Genomic DNA, 13,895 nt, shown 5'->3' with positions numbered 1-13,895 from the left:
CCTGCCTCCTGCCTCCTAGGTACCACCACTTCTTGCTCATGGCCTCCTCTTAACCTTCACATTGCCACAGAGCTACAGCTAAGAGCACCCCTTACTGTTCTAATCTGAAACATATTGCCAGCAGTTTGCACTGCCTTGGAATGACCCTTCTGCAAATACTCACCTGTGTTACTGCTCATCTGAGACTCCGAGTGCTGTACACATCTAACATCACTCTGGTCAGCATCTACACAGAACGCACAATGGCTAACTAACTCTTCCCCATTTTCCAGGTACCAAGAATAGAAATTCCAAAAACAGAACGACTTTGTTTTGCTCGTCTTGTTTTCCCAGCACCTTCTCAATGCAGTCTGGCATGTTATGGACAATCAATAAATCTTTGCTAAGTAAATGAGCTAATGAATGAGCAGGACATATAAATGGCATGGCTTTACAAGAACGCAATTTGGCAAAACTAACAAGAGCCTTATTTGTATTGATCTCCCAAAATTATATAACCATGGAGATATTTATCTCAATATTCCTGAAATTAAAATAACAAAATTATAAATCTAAATCGATGTTTCATTATAAAGAAAAGTCTGTTTCTGAAGACGGGGTCATTTATAGCCCCTGGACCTTGAACTCCTGATCCTCCTGCTTCCTCCTGAGTGGAGGGATCACAGGCATGACCCACCAAACCGGAGGTTTGGGGCATATGGCTTTTTAAATAAGCTGATTCACAGAACTCAAGAAGTAGCCAGGGATGACTTTAAATCCTGATACTACATCTCTATCTCTTAAGTGCTAAGATTACCGCACAAGTCACCTGACCCACATCTCGTCATATCTCAGCTCATTTTAACTTTCGGGGGGCACTAGGCAAGTGCTAAACAACAGATCTGTGTCCCCGGCCGTTTCATAAATTTAACCTAGATACAGGGTCTCCTCATTTCCCACAGCTAACCTTGATCTCATGATCCTCCTGCCCCAGCCTCCTAAACATCTGGAAATACGTATCTGACCCATCATTTACAGCTTAACTGACAAAACTCTATTTCTTTATGTTATAAATTGTGTCGATTTGTATTTATTAAAGTCTCTCTCCAGCACTGCAATCACAAAGACAAAAAATACATGTTCCTTTTTCTGCATTGCTTTTGTTTTTAAAAGGCAGTACTCAATCTAGTAATGTAGCAAGGTAACAAAGCCTTCCTGATCTTCCTGCCCTACCTCCCACCGTGCCAAGTATGGGCCACCACTTCTTCAGGTGTGGTGCACAATCATACATGTAGGCAAAACAGTCATATACATAAAATAAATTCTGAAAAGTGAAGTTTAACCTGATGTTTGGTAATGGTCGACTCAGAGCAGACCCTGTGCCTGCCATGCTGCCCTCTCCCACCAGGCAGTCCTCAGTCCTACAGTCTCCATGGGGAGACTCACACTTGGGAGAATGAAATAAAATCAAGCAACAGCGGCCAGGGACACAGGTCAGTGAGTGGGTCCCTACCAAGCATCCATGAGGCCCTGACAGTCATAAAAATCATTAACTAAAATCAACTAACGGTAGTGGTGTGCACACAGTAGGCGCAGTGACCCACAGTCTGGATGTAGTTTGAAAAGCATCAGCTGACATCAGCTAAGATCTGGGAAAGCCACTTTCTGACCAACATAAGCTCCCCACTGTGTAGGTTAGGACTGTTGAACAAATGAGCTGTCTCCATGCTGAGACTGTGTGGTAACGGAAGGGACTGCATGCTAGCCTAGCCCAGCCCTTCAGAGGTGGTGCACCAGTAGAGGCCTGCCTTCACTGATGAGGGCTGACAGGAAGCCCTCATCAACCTCCAGTACTGTCAAAAAAAAAAAAAAAAAAAAAAGGTTTACAAATGAAAATAAGAACTACTGCCATGGTCTATTTTCTGCTGTCCTACTTGGGAAGTAATAATGTAACGCTGTTGGACTGGGCTAAACTAGATTAAAAATATAATGTCCCACTCACAAGCAGAGGGACTTTCCCACTCAAATGAGAGTAACTGACCTCACCAAAAATGTTACCTGGGATACTGTCTGAGAATACCCCAAGAACTCTGCACAACCCAAGGGAGCTCTCTTCTTTCTCTGACCAGTATGCAACTGGTCAGGGGCCAGTCCATCAAGAGAAGACACTCTAGCCTCCCCAAACACAATTGGAGAGGTGGAGGATTAAATACTTTCAAGATATCCAGAGATGATACAAACTAGCTTTGAAACTATTCAGAGTAATGCCTGTAATTATAACCAAAACAAGTGGGCGTCAAAGGCAACTGAGTCCCAACAAAAGAATGTGCTCCATCCAGTCAGCCCCACTAAACCGACTGGACCATCATGTCAACATGACGTCATCAGCACCCCTCATTCTACCTGTAAACAAACAGCATGTGGAGCAGAGTGCAGTCACTTCCCTATTAATATAGAAGGCACACTGATCTACCTGTATGCTTCCTCTTGACAGAGGTAAAAATAAGGCAAAACCTTAAGCACATAAACTAAAGTCAAGACAAGAATGGAGCTGCTGTACACCCAGAACACCTGTTCCCCCCCCCCCGAAAAAGGCCCAGGAGTTGTCCATAGCACAGGGGAGCACAGGAGGAAACTATTTGTTAATGGAGGCAGCAGCATTCTCCTGCCCCACAAACTCTTCAACATAATACTCCTACAACCAGAATGGTGCATAACAGTTCGTGGAACAAGTTTTTAAATTGTTATTACAGCTGGGCGTGGTGGCGCATGCCTTTAATCCTAGCACTCAGGAGGCAGAGGCAGGCGGATTTCTCAGTTCAAGGCCAGCCTGGTCTACAAAGTGAGCTCCAGGACAGCCAGGGCTATACAGAGAAAACCCTGTCTCGAAAAAAAAAAATTGTTATTACATTTATTTATTTATTTATTGTGTTGGCATTTATGTGAGGTCACAGGACAACTAATGGGAGGCGGTTCTCTCCTTTACCGTGAGGGGCATGGTAGAAAGCACTTTTTCCTGATGAGCCATCTTGCTGACCCATAAACAAATTTTTTAGATCAAAATGTTAAAGAAATATAAGTGTAATCTGTTTGTTACCATAATGTCTTTTGGGCCAAATTCTATACTCTAGAGCAGTGGTTCTCAGCTTTCCTAATACTGAGACCCTTTTATACAGTTCCTCATGGTGTGCTGACCCCCAACCATTGAATTATTTTTGACCCCTGTAAAAAGGTTGTTCAACCCCCAAAGGGCTCACAACACACAGGTTGAGAACCGCTGCTCTAGCGTATTCCCACTTCCATTAAATCTAAAGTAAGATATGGCTAATGAATGTTTTCATGAAAGATCATGTTACCTACGGCAACAATAGCAAAGACAAAATAAAAATGCCAGGCCCAGTGGCATATGCCTTTGATCCCAGCACTTTTTTAAACACCATCTGTTGGTGACAAAAAGCCCTTAGAGGATGAGGACCAAACTTAACTCAGTACTGAGCCATTTCCTGTCTTACTTTACGTGTCATTTTCCCACCTACATTAGAGAGGCAACCATCATTACCCTCAAGAATCTCCATATATGACAAGAAAAGGAGTTAAGGGGCTGGAGATGTACAGTTCAGTGGTAGAATTGTTGCCTGCCACGCATCCAAGTATAACCCTCACATCATAAAAGGCAACAACAAAAATATAAATATTATCCTTCTGGTAAGGCTGGAGGGACGGACAGCTCAGGTTAAGAGTATTTGCTACTTGGATATTCCTCCAGGACCCAAGTTCAAGTACAGGCACCCACCTGAGCTGCTCACAACCACCCGGAACTCCAGTTCCAATGGCTCCAACACCAGCTTCTAGCCTCCAAGACCACGGACCCACACACAGCAGGCACCCATACACAAAAGTGAAAAATTAAAAAGCAAATAAAGTCTAAACTTTATTTGCATTGAGGCAGCAACTCCACATACAGAGTTTACCCAAGCAAGGCAGGGCAATGTGTTTGCATAGCAGTGACCAAAGCACTGAGGTGGCTGAGCAGGACTGCCGTGAGTTCAAAGCCAACCTAAGATTCACAATAAAATCCTATTTCAATGAGAAGGGACGTCTCTACAAAAATATGCAGGCATAAAATATAGTTTCAGAGCCAGGCTGAGTGGCCCACGTTAGAGATACAGAACTCCAAGCAAAGACAGAAAGAGCACCCACAAGCCTGAGCCAGGTGAGCCTCAATGAGATTGCCAAGATCAGCATTGCAAAGGTAGTCTCCAAATCCCAAAGTTATATAGAGGTAGGTAGACAGAGAGGCAAACACACACACACACACACACACACACACACCGTCAAGTTCATGACAACACTGTGTTGTTTTTGAGACAGTATCTCACTAAGTTGCTTAGGCAGTCCCTGAGCTTACCATCCACCTGCCTCAGACTAGTAAGTAACTGGGATTACAAACCTGTAACATCTAGCCCCATATTACAACACTTTAATATCAAATTTATGGACATTAATGGTATTTGTACTACTCAAAAACACTGTTAATTTTTAAAAATCAGAATAATAGATGATACAAATATCAAAGTCCATCGAAAAGCTCATGAACAGCAGCATATGAAAGACAGGGAACCTCTCAGAAACAGCCACAGAGAGAGCGTTTTCCTTCCTGTGCATAAAATCCAGCCGCAAGAATACCCCACAAAACAAGTGATTTAAATTTAAAGATCATTACTTCCCATATATGAATATTTGCTTGCATGCATGCTTATCTGCACACTAGATGTGTGCCTGGTGCCCTCAGAGGCCAGAAGAGAATGTCAGGTTCCCTGGAATTGGAATTACAAATGGTTGTGAGCCATGTGGGTGCTAGGACCCAGGTCCTCTGGAAGAGCAGCCTGTGCTCTTAACTGCTGAGCCATCATTCCATCCCCTAAAAGTTTTATTTTAATTCACTTGGTAAAAATTCAAAGGCTGGAGAGATGGCTCAGCGGTTAAGAGCACTGACTGCTCTTCTGACGGTCCTGAGTTCAAATCCCAGCAACCACATGGTGGCTCACAACCACCCATAATGAGATCTGACTCCCTCTTCTGGAGTGTCTGAAGACAGATATAGTGTACTTACATAAAAAAACAAATAAATAAATCACTAAAAAAAATTCAAGTGGTAACAGAGTAAGACTGCTGCCATCTGCTGCTGTTTCTATTTTGGGGGTAATATTTCTTTATTCATTTATTTATATTTCTTTTGAGACAGGGTTTCTCTGTGTAGCCCTAGCTGTCCAGGAACTATGTAGCCCAGGCTGGCCTTTAACCCAAAGAGATCCTCGTGACTCTGCCTGAGATTAAAGGCATAGAACACTATGTGGGGCTCTTTCTTTTAAACTATACATTATTTTTATTTGTCTATGTTTGAAGGCAGCCATATGCTAGCATGTGCACATCACATTGTGAAATTGTCAGAGAACAACTCTCAGGAGTTAGTTCTCTTCTGTAGGGATTGGGGCAGGGGGCTGCACTCAAGTTTCGAGGCTTGCTGGTCAGTGGTGGTGCACGCCTTTAATCCCAGCACTTGGGAGGCAGAGGCAGGCAGATTTCTGAGTTCAAGGCCAGCCTGGTCTACAAAGTGAGTTCCAGGACAGCCAGGGCTACACAGAGAAACCCTGTCTCGAAAAAACAAAACACAAAACAAAACAGTTGTGAAGCTTAACAACAGCTTTACCTGCTGAGCCATCTTGTTGGTCCCAGTAGATTCTTTAACATACACAAAACAATGGATATATTGTTAACATTTGCTAAGTACAAAAACTTCTCCCAGCTGTGGTGGTACATGCCTTTAATCCCAGCACTCAGAAGGCAAAGGCAGTTGAATCTCTGCCTTACAGAGTCCAGGATAACCAAGGCTACAAAATCCTGTCTCAAAAAAAAACTTTTCTCCCTAGTCTCGTTTTACCCCTCTGTAAATCAGAAAACAGAAACAGCCCCCATTTAACATGATTACATTGAATAAAACTGAGGCCTGCATGTCCCATGAATCCCACAACTGCTGCTACTTGCCTCTCATTCTGCCTAACTCTCTAAGGCCTTAATAATGTGTAAAGATTATTAACCCCAGCACTGAGGAGGCAGAGACAGGTGGGTCTCTGTGAGTTTAAGTAAGGCCAGCCTGGTCTACATAGGGAGTTCCAGGACAACCAGGGCTATAAAGAGAAACCCTGTCTCAAAAAACATAATAATAATAACAATAGTAGTAGTAGTGTATAAACACATCTGCAGAGCGTATGCTGGGCAGTAAGGTTGCCCCTTCTGTATACTCACAGGGATGCCCCAGACCTGCATTCCGTCACTGTAGCCGATCATAACCAGCAGAGGAGGCTCATTTCCAGTGCTATGCAGTTCATGAAATTCTAGATTCCGTGATGTGTCTGCATTAGGATTAACAAAGAAGCAAAATAAAAAGACAGCATGAACCAAGAAAACTACTTTTTAGCCCTAATAATGTTTAGCTTGGGTTAAGAGAATAGAAAGCACAGCACTTGAAGGACAGCTCAGTGGTTAGGAGCACATGCTGCTCTTCCAGAATTGGGGTCCCAGCACCCACATCAGTCAGCCAGTAACTGCATCCAAAGCCTCTGAGATCTGGGGGACAATGCACATACACTGACATAGCTACACATAACACTTTTTTTTTTTAATTTTTAAAAAAGATCAGAAGCCAAAATGATGTCTCTGGCCTGCAAGTCAAGCAGGTAAGGAGACTGAAGCAGGAAGATCACCAAAGCCAACCTGGACTACCTAGTAAATTCTAAGCCACCTTGGGCTACATAGTAAATCCCAAGCCAAACTAGCTACACAGTGACTCTTTGCTTTGTTTTTTACATTTTGTAGCACTGGAGATTGAACCCTCACATATGCTAGGCAAATGTGTTAATGCTCAACTGTATCCTCAACCTGCTTTTTCCTTTCTGGATGTGAGAAAGATACCCAAATTGCATAGGCTAGCTTTGGGATAAAGTGCATAGATTGATTCATAGTAGCATTATTTGTAAATAGCCAAAAGATGAAAACAATACCAACGTTCACCAAAGGAATAATAGCCAGACCATGGTACATAGATAAGATGGAATTCCATCAAAGAAAAGTAATGAATTACTACAGACTACACTGTACAGAGGACTCACACAGACACACTAGGCAAAGAAGCCAGGCAAAAGACAATAGTAATGAAAGACTTCTGCGCACTCAGATAGCAACAGAGTGTTTTGGGTTTTGGTTTTTAGTTGGAGGGATGGGCGTTTCTCCTATAGCCCTGGGTGTTCTGGAGGCCCCTAAGTAAATCAGGCTGGCCTTGAACTCAGAGATATTTCTGCTTCCCTGGAGCTGGTATTAAAGGCGTGGACCGCTACTCTGGGTTAACAATGTACTTTTCAAAAACACTAAATTTTCTGTTTGTTTTCCTATTCTTTTGAGACAGAGTCAAACTCAGGCTGGCCTGAAACTTGCTGTGTATCTGAAAATATCCTTTGTCTCATGTTACTTTCCTGTTGGTCTGATAAATTCTATGACAACAGGAAAAAGGGGCTGTAGTTCCCAGTTCAAGGTATAGTGGATGGAGGTAGGAGGAAGATCAAGCAGCTGCTCACATCTGACCTTGGCAGGAAGCAGAGAGGGAAGAACTGGTCCAGCTGCTCACTCCTGGAGCCCTTAGGGAAGGAATGACCTGCCTAAAATTAACCAAGAGAATCCTCAGTGTTGACAATGAATACCAACCCCAGTCCCCTGTGCTGGCTAACAATGGATGGATGCTCTGCTCTAACGGCTAAAAGCCAAGTTGAAGGAGATAATGGCCAAATTCTTCCCTTTCAGTGATTCCTTATTAAACAAAGAAATACAAGCTAAGTCTAGCAAGGCATTCCTGAAGTGCCACCATTCTGGGGGCTAAGGATGTGGTGAACTGGTAGCTAATAAAAAGCCACCTCAGGGTCTGTATTCAGTTCCCAGGTGTTATTTTGGATCTGTCCCCATTGAGGGGAGGGGACAATGAGGTGGCTAAGTAGGAGAAAGAAGGGCACTAGCAGACAAGCCTAAAGACCAACATGGTGGAAGTTGTTCTCTGGCCTCCACACTCCAGAGAGTTACATACAACTCTGAAAAGAGTAATTCACTTGTGATGTCTTCTGACGGTTTTAGTCTCTGTTCTGGTCACTTGGACATTTTTTACTTTATGAATGGAGAAGTAAATCCTACTGAAACCTTTAATTGTATCTCTTATAAATATTAATAAAATAAAAACAAGACAAAAATTCTAGGAAAGAATACAGTAGAGCATCATGACAGAGAGAAAGTAAAACTACAGTGTCCTTCCAAAAACTCAGATCAGGCTGGGCAGTGGTGGCCCACTTTAATCCCAGCACTTGGGAGGCAGAGGCAAGCAGATTTCTGAGTTCGAGGCCAGCCTGGTCTACAGAGTGAGTTCCAAGACAGCCAGAGCTATACAGAAAAACCCTGTCTTGAAAAAATAGAAAGAAACAAAGAAAGAAACCCCCTCAACTCAGGGCTATAACCCCATTCCAGAGGACCTGCCGAGCTTGCTTGAGATTCTGAGTCCAAAGCCCAGGACTAAAAGAGGTGCAAAGAAAAATGAGGCAGAAACATTTATAATCCGATACTGGCCTGGAGCCAGCACTGCTATTCCTAACTCCATGTATTTAGTTGTTGAGGGAAGGGTATGGTGTGTGGATGTCAGAGAAAACGCTAACAATTCAGTCCTACCATGTGGGTGCCAGGGGATAAAATTCAGGTTGTCAGTTTGGGTCTCTCAGTAACAATTGTTTTTAATTAAAAATAAAAAATGGGACAGGGCAAGATAGAAGGCTGATTCAGCTGTTAGGGGCAATGACTGTCCTACTTGAGGACCTGGGTTCGCTTCCCACATGGCAGCCCTGACATGGCAGCTCACAACCTTTTTTAACTCCAGCCCCAGGGGATCCGATGCCCTCTTCTGGCCCCTTGGCCTTGCGCACTAGTGCTGCAGGGACAGAGATCCAGGCAACACTCATATACATCTACAGAGAATCTTTTTTAAAAAGTGAAAAGGAGGACAATCCAAAATCCTCACACAGGACCTGCACAGACATTTCTCTAAAGACATCCATTAGACACCTCCTTTGATGTAGCCAAGCTCAGCACCAAACCTGTGACTGAATGTCTGTGAGCATGTCACCGTGCCACAACTATGCAGCTTGAGGTGTTAGAGCAAATTTAGAACAATTCGGCAGAATTTCATGGGAATTTTTAAGAATTTCATTCTTAAAAACTGAGCACGTTGTTTTCTTCTCTTCCATTGGGAGGAGACAGTGCACCGACCCCTGCTTGGCAGCTGAGAGCCACAGCACACTACCCTCCCTCTACAGACCCCAAGGTTACTTGAACTCCAGCCCTGCAGTGCTCCACAGAGGTCAGTGCCCCAGGAAGCTACTGTGTGACTAACAAGCTGAGGCAAGCAGAGTGGATATGGAGACAACAGGTGACTCACACCTCAGGCAGAAGAAAAAAGGCTGGAGCAGGATGACTCAAGATTCCATCAGCCTACTCAGACCAGCACACAATTATAAACGGCTACACTTGGTTCAGGAATACACTACTGAATACCTTTAGACATTGGGAGCTGAAACCTTGGAGAGCAATGCCACACATAAGAGAAGGCACGCTGCACACAAGTGAGCAGAATGCACTCGGTATTGTTCACAAAGTAAACAAAACAAAACTACAGCACAAACCCTGTAAGATGGCTTCATTATAAGACAGTACATGTGAAGGGGCTGGAGAATTGGTACTGGCTGCTCTTCCAAAGGACCCAGGTTCAATTCCTAGCACCCACATGACAGCTTGCAACTGTCTGTAACTCCAGTTCCAGGGGTTCTGACATCCTCATACACATATACAAGAATAACAATGTATATAAAATAAATAAGCCATTTAAAATAAATAAATAAAATAGTACATGCAGAATGTACTGAAATCTGAGGAGCTAGTTGTACAGGGCAGTTACACACCAGACTGTGCCTCTCTTGCTTAATGACCTGAAGAGTCAATCGCCAATGTCAAGAAAATACCCTTATGCACTGCCATTAGAAACCTATTATACTGGACAGGCACTATAGCATAGTAGTTCCTTCAAGAATTAACATTGGAATTACACATGGATTCCAGCAATTTCCCTTCTAGATATAAGCCAAACAGAAGCAATGGCTAGTCACATAATTACAAGCTGGGGGGAGCCTTGTGAACAAACCTATACCACTAGCTGCTCGGGAGACTGAGGATGGATGACTGTAGCAGGTTAAAGGCCAGCCTGCACTACAATGTGAGTTATGGCCAATGGACAATTTAGTGAGTCCTTTCTTCAAAATGAAAAGTCAGTCCAGGGCTGAAGATATACCTAAGTTGTTAAATGCTTGGCTGGCACACAGAGGTCTAACTTCCATTCCTTGCACCCCAAAAAGGGGCCATGGGGGCAGAAGAATCAAAAGTTCAGGGTCATCAATTACTTTTCTCCAGTTTCAGAACAGGCCACACTTGTCTCAAAAATGGTTTGTCCGGGCTGGTGAGATGGCTCAGCAGGTAAGAGCACCCAACTGCTCTTCCCAAGGTCCTGAGTTCAAATCCCAGCAACCACATGGTGGCTCACAACCATCTGTAAGGAGATCTGACTCCCTCTTCTGGAGTGTCTGAAGACAGCTACAGTGTACTTACATATAATAAATAAATAAATATTAAAAAAAATGGTTTGTCCACTTGGAACACATATTTACTTCTTGTACTAGAGAAGTACAGTTAGGAGGAACTCTGTGACTTACTGGCAAGACTGCACTACATACTGAGCCCCAAGGCAACCAGCAAATTCAGTACTTGGGAAATAGAGGCATGAGGAGCAGAAGGTCAGACCCAGGCTGTACCATATGAGACCCTGCCTCAAAAGATGAAGAAGTAAAAGGAAATCTGAGGCACAGCTCAGTGTGGTCCTGCACAACGTGCACAGCTCAGTGTGGTCCTGCACAGCATGCACAGCTCAGTGTGGTCCTGCACAACGTGCACAGCTCAGTGTGGTCCTGCACAACGTGCACAGCTCAGTGTGGTCCTGCACAACGTGCACAGCTCAGTGTGGTCCTGCACAGCGTGCACAGCTCAGTGTGGTCCTGCACAACGTGCACAGCTCAGTGTGGTCCACTGCACAGCATGCACAGCTCAGTGTGGTCCTGCACAGCGTGCACAGCTNCAGCGTGCACAGCTCAGTGTGGTCCACTGCACAGCATGCACAGCTCAGTGTGGTCCTGCACAGCGTGCACAGCTCAGTGTGGTCCTGCACAGCGTGCACAGCTCAGTGTGGTCCTGCACAGCATGCACAGCTCAGTGTGGTCCTGCACAGCGTGCACAGCTCAGTGTGGTCCTGCACAGCATGCACAGCTCAGTGTGGTCCACTGCACAGCGTGCATACTACTCTTGATTCACTGATCAACAGTTTTAAAATGACACATAACTCAGGTTTCTGAGGAGGCTAGGGAAAGAGACTTGTTTGTTTGAGGTCAGGAGTCTAAGGTTTTCCTGAGCAATCCCAGTTTACTATAATAAATGGATGGTGGCATGCACGCAGTGGGATATTAGTCAACCTTTAAAAAGAAACAAGGACATTCTGATATATGCTCCATTGTGGGTGAACAGTGAACAAGAAAGCATTTCTATGAGATGTCTATATCAGTCATAAAGAAAGTAGAAGGGCTGGAGAGATGGCTCAGGGTCTAATAGGAAGGGCTGCTCTTTCAGGGAACCGAGGTCTTATTCCCAGCATTCACTTGGTGGCTGACACCATTTGTCACTCTACTTAGAGGGGATCACACTCCCTCTTCTAGCCTCCGTGGTGTACAGAAGACACACAGGAATGCGAAACACACATTCACACAAAATAACTTTCCTTAAAGAAGAAAACAGGATGGTGGTTAGAAGGACTGGGCATGAGGATCCAAAACACTTTAAGAAATCTAGTTTAAGCCGGGAGTGGTGGTGCAAACCTTTAATCCCAGCACTTGGGAGGCAGAGGCAAGAGGATTTCTGAGTTCGAGGCCAGCCTGGTCTACAGAGTGAGTTCCAGGATAGCCAGGACTATACAGAGAAACCCTGTCTCAGAAAAACAAAACAAAAAAAAATCTACTTTATTCCCCAGATGAAAATGCTCTAAGACTGATGATCAAAGACTGCAATGGTCACACACTATAGCATGGTTGGTTTCCAGATGGGTCTTACTATATGCCCCAGACTCACCTCCAACTGGGGATCCCTTCTGCCTCAGCCTTGTGAGCCCTGAGATTATAAGCATGTGCTACCATTCCCAACCAAAGATGAATTTATTTAGTATAAGCAAAATAGGCTGAATGAACTTGGGGTTCCCTTTCTAAAATCAGGTCAGCCCCAAAAGAGCATTTAATATACACATCCCAGAAAAAGGAGCCATACCATTCAGATCTGCATTCTCAAATCTGACCCAGACTATCTTCTCCTTCTCTTCTGTTAGGGGAGTCCCACTGTAAGCCTGCAAATTAAACAGAAATGTTTTCATTCAAATACAGTACAGCTCCAAAACCACAGAAGTTCAAAGCAAAAGATGACACCAACTCAACTAATTCTACCCCTCTGTCCCTCCCTGCTGGTGATCCGCAGAGTCGGGAATGACATTACTCCCAAAGAATGTCTGTCCAGGAATAATATCAAAGACAAGTTCTTAACCTCCACAGAATCACAGATGCCTAAATACATTGATCCTAATAAGCCATCCATCACCATCTCTTCTCATCAATAAGGCTTAGAGAGTAACTAAACTCTACCCAACACCTACACCTCTCAAGAATATGGCTTTTTTAGTCAGCTATCTGGCTTTCACACCCAAAGTATCCGTTAATTCTTGCAAGCCTGCTAGAATCAGGAAGACAAGCATTCATGGATAAAGAGTGGTGTGAATAGCCATCAGTGTACAAAAGAACTCATCTCTCCACATAAAACACATTCTCATTTACAATGTTCAGGAGGCCTGGAGATGTAGCTCAGTTGGTGCTTATCTATCGTCCATGAAGCCCTGGGCTTGACTCCTGGTGCTACATAAAACAAGGGCTGGAAGCGAAGAGACACGAGGAGCAAACAAGTTCCAGATCATTCTGGGCTGCACAGAAACTCTGTCTCAAAACACACACACACACACACACACACACACACACACACACACACAAAAATTAAGATCATATAGAGGAAGCTGGGCAGTGGTGGCCCAGTCTTTAATCCCAGCACTTGGGAGGCAGAGGCAGGCAGATCTCTGAATTCCAGGCCAGCCTGGTCTACAGAGTGAGTTCCAGGATAGCCAGGACTACACAGAGAAACCCTGTCTCAAAAAAAAGATCATATAGAGAGGAGCAGTGGTCCAAGCTACAAAATCCAAAACTACAAATGAGGCTGAGAGGGAGGTGCCAACCCAGGCAACCTAAAACTCCATCTCAATGTGACTCAGTAAAAAACTTGCCAGAGATGAACAGGACCCTAGGTTGATCCCTAGTACAAGAAAATAAACTGTGTGTCTGTGCATGTGGACGTGAATTTGTCTTCCTCAAGAGCCACCTTATTTGGTTTTTTCATTTTTTATTTTTTTATTAATTAATTTTACACTCCATATTTTATCCCCCCACCCCATCACACCCTCCCACTGTTCCACATCCCAGACCTTCTCCCCACCCCCCGTCTCCACATGGATGCCCCCACCCCTACCCCACCTGACCTCTAAACTCCCTGGGGTCTCCAGTCTCTTAAGGGTTAGGTGCATCATCTCTGAATGAATGCAAACTCGGCAGTCCTCTACTGTATGTGTGTGTGTGTGTGTGTGTGTGTGT

At 44.2% G+C, this 13,895-nt stretch overlaps 1 protein-coding gene across 9 annotated transcripts in view; it reads right to left on the bottom strand.

The window, feature by feature from the left end:
- Positions 1–13,895, bottom strand: part of Bcas3 (BCAS3 microtubule associated cell migration factor) — a 487,192-nt gene that overhangs the window by 460,647 nt on the left and 12,650 nt on the right. For all 9 annotated transcript variants that reach the window (XM_021213444.2, XM_029545996.1, XM_021213443.2 and 6 more), the window contains exons 4-5: positions 12,478–12,553; positions 6,286–6,392 (exon numbers count right to left, since the gene is read on the bottom strand). In XM_021213444.2, coding sequence (XP_021069103.1) covers positions 6,286–6,392; positions 12,478–12,553 — 183 coding nt within the window. The remainder of the gene's footprint in view (positions 1–6,285; positions 6,393–12,477; positions 12,554–13,895) is intronic.

Source organism: Mus pahari, chromosome 14 (genome assembly GCF_900095145.1).
Source record: "Mus pahari chromosome 14, PAHARI_EIJ_v1.1, whole genome shotgun sequence".
Lineage (NCBI taxonomy): Eukaryota > Metazoa > Chordata > Mammalia > Rodentia > Muridae > Mus > Mus pahari.
The sequence above is the reverse complement of the archived record's forward strand: the minus strand, read 5'-3'. Positions and strand labels throughout refer to the sequence as shown.